This window comes from Clytia hemisphaerica, unplaced genomic scaffold, assembly GCF_902728285.1.
Source record: "Clytia hemisphaerica strain Z4C2 unplaced genomic scaffold, Clytia hemisphaerica genome assembly, whole genome shotgun sequence".
Lineage (NCBI taxonomy): Eukaryota > Metazoa > Cnidaria > Hydrozoa > Leptothecata > Clytiidae > Clytia > Clytia hemisphaerica.
Window position 1 is genome coordinate 1,386,341 of NW_027104057.1, and position 7,402 is coordinate 1,393,742.

Sequence of the window (7,402 nt, forward strand, 5' to 3'; positions counted from 1 at the left end):
GGCCTTTTAGAGGACGAGGATCGGTATAATGAGCCTAAAAGGAACTTCTTTTACGTTGACGTTGAAAAAGACTTTTTGTTTTGTTTAGTCTAAACCGCAGACCTCCATAGACATACTAAAAACAACTATCTTACCAGGCTAACGAGACAGAGCAGACAGGGGTGTCAATATGAAGTAAAAATATTGGGGAAACTTTTAGTTCACAAAAGAGGAAGCTTAACATTTGCATTAATTGACTATTGACGTCGTTTGTTTAAAAATCTCACCATGATGCTTGAGTAAGCGAAATCAAGTATAGATTTGCCAAAATAATACAAAATGTTGTAATTAAAAGACTAATTGCTTTGCTTGAATAGCAGTTCATTGGAAAGGTATTTAGTAATTAATTTTCGGAGGTATTTAAAGAGCTGTTAATCGTATTCACGGCAAAGGAAATCATTTTATCGAAATTGAAAGAGATTATAGTTAACGTCTAAGTCATAGAACTTTAGTTGAAATTGGGAATTCAGAAAATACTGCTCTCGATTAATTGTGATTTTCGTCAAGCAGGAAAGGATGAAGCACTATAAATTGTTCTGCTTTTTCGGTACGTAAGTTTGATACTGTAAAGTAGCTACGATTAAGTCTTTATAACTCGAACCCACACGGGGAACGCATAAATTTCTTCGAGTATTACGGGAATTTAATTTATGGAATAAGGCTTTAAAGGCATTGTTAACTGAAGGAAAACTTGTTCCAGTTAGACATTCGAGTCAGAGAGGTTCGGGTTAAAAAAGACTCTTTTGTATTACTATTATTGCTATTCATTCTCTGTGCGCTGTTATTCGAATATTGAGTAAATTTTTCGAAATTTGACGAAAAATTGTAACTTCAACCCGGTGTTTGAATGCACGCGGGTTGTACAGCTAATGTTGGATAAAATTGGCTTCAAATTCCAAATCGGAGATTCTATTTTGGTTTTTAGGCTTAAACGAAACAGCAAGTAATAATCACGAGAGAAAATTTACAGTTTTTATTGAGAATCTTAAAAAGCCACTGGTGTTCGAAGAAAAAATTTGCTCATTTATTTGGTCATGGTTTCAAGTCAAGTAGACACATGTAAAATTTGACTTAGCTCAGCTTTTAATTTTTTTGCTTTATCTTTTCTAGTTCTTATCGCTATCAGTGTGAGGTCGTCTTCAAGCAAGGCAATCAAAGGTGAAAATATTTATCATGGGGAGAAAATAGTTGAGCCGCCATTCGGCAATGAAATTCAGGAAGAAAAGAAGAAACCACCGATTGAAAGAAACGAAAAATCACCGGAAAAGACGAAGAATCCGGATAACGAGGAAAGCGGAAACAACCCAAAAGATGAAAAGGAGAAGGTTACCATAGACATGTTAAGAAAACATTGTTCTAACCCTACCGCCATCATGGATTACATTATGTGTGATAATTTTTTTCCAGCCAATATAAGAAACCGGGATAGAGTGAAAGGTAGGCTACCGTGAACTTTTTTAACCTTTTTAAAAGACGCCCTTTTTTATTGACAATTCTTACCGCCCTTTTTGAATAAAGCCAGAAGGCTGTTAGAGCTCAATCAGAAATAATGAAGAAAATAGATACATTGAGTATTGCTATAGCTATAGTGTCCATAACCCATAAAAAGATTTATTTTTCGAAAGTAAGAACATTTGAAGCTTTGCAGACACTAAAACACCCGATGTCTTAAAAAAATGGCCAAAACGGTCACAAAATGGCGAAAATAAGAACATTTTTAGGCTTAAAACTCAAAAAGTTAAGGACAGCCGAAGATTTCAAAAATTTTAAATGTTCTTATAAAAAATATACACGGTTGGAAAAACAACCCAAAAAGCACCTACGCCACCCTCTCCAACGTGAAATATTTTTTTCAAACACATAAATCACGTATTGTATCCTTAATTACAACAGTTCGCCTACAGAAAAACATCTAAACGCCAAACACAAAATAATTACAGTAAATACCGCTTACCACAAAATAGATTGACCTTTTGTATTGTCTACGATTAGAAGTTCATAAAGAAGTTGTTTTTCTATAACGATTCCCTTGTGGTATTCTAAATTTACTGGTTCTGTTAATTGTTTAAAAGCCGAAAAATGTTTGTAGATCTAAAAATAGAAGGTCAGGGTCAGATTCCCTGACCTTTATATACCCTGGACCAAGTTTCTCAATCCCGGCCAAGCAAAACCTGTGAGGTTTTTTGGAAAGTGGTATGTACCCTAATGGCGGCACAATAGCGGTGTAAATACATCGAGAGCGCTAGGTGTACTTTCTCTCAAATACTGTTGATGATGTAGCGCCGTTAGACGTTAATTTTTAACATTGCAATGGCTTCTTCTCGGGTACCAATTCCAAAACAACTCCAATCAAAGATGGCGGATATAGCTTGGTCCAGGGATATATAAAAGGTCAGTGGTTAGATCCATTTCATCATGATTTTATGTGGCGTCTATCAAGAAAAACAACTAGTGTTGAAATGGTCTTCGCTTTTTGTAAAGAGTGTAACAGTGATCAATGAAGCGGATAGCGTCTCTAAAGAAGAAAAATAATTACATAAATCAAAATCATTTAACAAGAATCTGTCTGAGTTTGCTTGGAAAATTTTTTAAATTATAATGGAGAAATTTAGCCATTTCTACAATCAGTGCCATAACATATTGGCAAATTTAGCTAATTTACAGCTAATTTACCATTTTTCGAAAATTGAAGTTCGAGCGAGAATGTCAATTTCGGGCCTTCAACTTGATTTCATCGATTATTTAGATCTGGGAGGGATTTATTGGTTTCTAGGCTATATTTCAAGCCCTACTGAACCATTTTTGAACTTTTGGATCCCCAGATCTTAAGTCTAGCGTTAAAACTCAGAGTTAAAACTCTACCCTTCGAACCTACTTTAGAGCACTCACAAATCGATTGTGGTTTCAAAACTTCCCGGTGGATTTCCCTTTTGTGCCAAGTACTTCGTCGCCGATTGTAAATGCTCCACGGCAACCCTCATGCAAGTCCTTATGCCAAGTCCTTTTCACGAAAGTTACCAAAATTGGTTCACGCACCACGCAAAAAAACAACGAAAATAGCCCAAATCACGCATCACGCAAAAAGTATCACGCAAACACCTTGGGGCTTCTTTATAAAACAGACTTGAGTGAATCCAACTACATAACCACAAATTCATTATAGGTAAAAATCATTACGAAATCGTGAACGGAGATTTGATTCTGGACACTCGATACATCGAATTTCATCCACACCATCGAAGCAGACGTGTAGCGGTCGATAAACGGTGGCCAACAAAGGCTGATGGAACTGTTGAAATACCTTATCAATATGGAACTTCTTATTCTGATGGTAAGTTAATTTTCAAGACCTGTCTGGTCTGTAAAATGTTAAGCTTCAGCTTATTGATGGCACTGTTGACATGCCTTACAAATATGGGGAACTTCTTATTCTAATGGTAAGTTAATTTTCAAGACCTGTCTGGTCTGTAAAATGTTAAGCTTCAACTTATTGATGGCACTGTTGAAATACCCTACCAATATGGAACCTCTTCTGATTCTGATGGCAGGTGAAATTTTCAAGACCTTGTCTCGGTCTGTAAAACGCTAAGTTTAAATTATTGTCAATCCATAGTGTGTAATAGGTAATGGGTTTATGCAACCTTTAACTTTTAATCTTTTTACAGCCTTTACCGATGGCAGTATTTGAGCCTACGGAGTAGTGACGATGCATATTGTGAAGCTGGAGTGTAAATGTCGAAATTGTCTTACTCTTGATTACTTATAGTGCGAAATATGTTTGCGCAAGCTATTCAAGATTATAACCGATTCACGTGTATACGATTCGTACCACGAAAGACCACTGATGTCAATTACATCGATGTTATAAGTGATAGTGGGTGAGTATAGATGATTTCTTAAACACTCTGAGTAAGAAAAGGCTGGCTCGATGCTCTTAGAGGGATGGTTTTAGCTTCTGCTGTGTATTTAACATAAAATGCACCTTGAATCCTTAGATAACTCTTAATTTCTTTCGAAGAATTCCGGTGATAAACTTCTCTAAGAATTTCGTTCGAATTTGAATTAGAGAGAGTATTTTATACGAGTTTCCAGCTCAGGAGACCATAATGTTTTAGTTCAACTTATAGATAAATTTGAATGAAAGAGAATCGATTGTAAAACACAACTCAGCTGGCATACAGCGTAGTTTTAAACCATGGTTCCGTTTCGCTCCGAAACGAAATGAAGCCGTTCTTTGGTCACATTCAAGTGTTACGTCACTTCTAACCAATAGAATGGCTTCATTTCGTTTCGGAGCCGTCACGTGCGAACATGGTCTTATAATTCATATTTAGGGACGTCAAATGTACGTTGTAATGACGTTCTGAGCCATTATTTCCATATATTTAGTTGTTACACGTATCTTGGTATGTATGGTGGGCGTCAAGTTTTGTCCTTGCAAACGAACTCATATTGTACATCACTCAAAGGTGTGGCTATCCACGAAGCAATGCATGTATTAGGATTTCTTCACACTCAAGCAAGACGTGATCGTGATAATTATATCACAGTTCATTTCGATAAAATCCCAAGTTGTAAGTTACTTACTACAGTAGACTCAAAGGCCCTCTCGCTCTTTGACTCAAATCTCATCTTACTCAAGCACCACGACAACATACAAAAAAGATGCTGCAAGTGTCTTCATTAGGAAAGTTTTACCAGGCATGAAAAAGTTTTTAGCCGTCCTACGGTACACACTTCCTCTTTTTCTATGGGACACCCTGTAATTATATTCTTTTTCTATGGGACACCCTGTAATTATATTCTTTTTCTATGGGACACCCTGTAATTATATACTTTTTCTATGGGACACCCTGTACTTATATACTTTTTCTATGGAACACACTGTAATTTTATCCTTTTTCTATGGGACACCCTGTAATTATATCCTTTTTCTATGGGACACCCTGTAATTATATCCTTTTTCTATAGTACACCCTGTAATTATAAACTTTTTCTATGGGAAACCCTGTATTTATATTCTTTTTCTATGGGACACCCTGTAATTATATTCTTTTTCAATGGGACACCCTGTAATTATATCCTTTATGGGACACCCTGTAATTATATTCTTTATGGGAGACCCTGTAATTATATCCTTTTTCTATGGGACACCCTGTAATTATATTATTTATCAATGGGACACCCTGTAATTATATACTTTTTCTATGGGACACCCTGTACTTATATACTTTTTCTATGGGACACCCTGTAATTATATCCTTTTTCTATGGGACACCCTGTAATTATAAATTTTTTCTCTGGAACACCCTGTAATTATATTCTTTTTCTACGGGACACCCTGTAATTATATACTTTTTCTATGGGACACCCTGTACTTATATACTTTTTCTATGGGACACCCTGTAATTATATACTTTTTCTATGGGACACCCTGTACTTATATACTTTTTCTATGGGACACCCTGTAATTATATACTTTTTCTATGGGACACCCTGTAATTATATTCTTTTTCTACGGGACACCCTGTAATTATGTATTTTTTCTCTGGGACACCCTGTAATTATAAACTTTTTCTATGGGACACCCTGTAATTATATATTTTTTCTATGGGACACCCTGTAATCATATTCTTTTTCTATGGGACACCCTGTAATTATAAACTTTTTCTATGGGACACCCTGTAATTATATCCTTTTTCTATGGGACACCCTGTAATTATATCCTTTTTCTATGGGACACCCTGTAATTATATGCTTTTTCTATGGGACACCCTGTAATTATATGCTTTTTCTATGGGACACCCTGTAATTATATATTTTTTCTATGAGACACCCTGTAATCATATTCTTTTTCTATGGGACACCCTGTAATTATATCCTTTTTCTATGGGACACCCTGTAATTATATTCTTTTTCTATGGGACACCCTGTAATTATATTATTTTTCTACGGGACACCCTGTAATTATATTCTTTTTCTACGGGACACCCTGTAATTATATTCTTTTTCTATGGGACACCCTGTAATTATATCCTTTTTCTACGGAACACCCTGTAATTATATTCTTTTTCTATGGGACACCCTGTAATTATATCCTTTTTCTATGGAACACCCTGTAATTATAAATTTTTTCTCTGGAACACCCTGTAATTATAAACTTTTTCTATGGGACACCCTAATTATATATTTTTACTTTGACACACAGACCTACATCGACAATACAACGAGCATGCGTATGGTGAAGCACATGTTTATGGTGTCTCTTATGATAAACAATCTGTCATGCATTATGGAAGGTAAAATCTTCCTCATATTCCACCAACTAGAAGCCTTCTGGGAGTGTGATTAGCCAAACTTGAGGATTATTTATCATATTAATCAATCAAAAAGGTTTATAAAATTTGCCTGTATTTTTAATCGAACCATCAATGGTCGATATATACCAACTTTTTAGGAGACAGAATTTGAGCCCTTTCATTTTCGGGGGGACGGGGGAGACCGCTCAGCTGGCGATTATGACGTTATATGGACGTTGTGAACGTTAAATAAACGTTGAAACAACGTTGTGTGCCAGCTGGGCGGGATGACCGAATAAAATGAAGCCTGCTTATTGCGTAGGTTAAAAAGAATTGTCTTACAGAGACCTCTGGGCAGTCAGTTTTCAATGACAGCCAATGAAATTTCAAAATTTTTGTTTGATTTTCACAGATCAGCCGGTATCACTTCAAATGCTGACCCCAATGAAGAGCTTGGACAACGAAATGGTTTCTCCCAGAAAGACCTCCTTCAAATCAATCGAATGTATTGCCTTCATCTTGTCAACCAAGTCTGAAAGGAAACAAAGAAATTTTTATCTAAAGACATCACTGTTAATAGCACATTTGGCAAATTTGTTAAATTTTAAGAGTTTTTTAGAATACTGTAGTTCTTAGCCTCCAAAAATTTTCTTGCTTTACTTTAAAAATTTAAGAATCAATATAATAAGAATATTTTATTAACCCTTTAAGCACCAATGTTGAATATATTGGACATGGGCTATATAGGAGGGCAAAGCCCTCCTGTAATGCCCAGCTTGAGTTAGGAAGCGAGATGATAAGCCAAAAAAGTAAAAAAAAAATGCAAAAATTTGACAAAAATCCACTTTTTTGAGATTTTGACCCTTTTTGGTTAACGGGTCATCAAAGAACCTCCAAATTTTGCCCTGTTTTACTTCATTCTGTCCTCTAGCGAATAGCTTTGAAGTTTTACCACTGGGCACCTTTCTGTCATTCAGTGAGGTCATCCGGAATCGTGCTGGACTGCTTAATTCCCCTAAACTACCCCCCTTAGCCAACGTGCACTCCGCCCACCCCAACCTTTC

At 36.0% G+C, this 7,402-nt stretch overlaps 1 protein-coding gene across 1 annotated transcript; it reads left to right on the plus strand.

Moving 5' to 3' along the window:
- Positions 1–427: 427 nt before the first annotated feature.
- LOC136812321 (hatching enzyme 1.2-like) lies at positions 428–7,141 on the plus strand. The gene is made up of 7 exons (XM_067068819.1): positions 428–586; positions 1,150–1,476; positions 3,203–3,370; positions 3,806–3,917; positions 4,429–4,613; positions 6,248–6,338; positions 6,751–7,141. The coding sequence occupies exons 1-7, from the start codon at positions 556–558 to the stop codon at positions 6,872–6,874; spliced, it is 1,038 nt and encodes a 345-aa protein (XP_066924920.1). The 5' UTR covers positions 428–555; the 3' UTR covers positions 6,875–7,141.
- Positions 7,142–7,402: the final 261 nt, after the last annotated feature.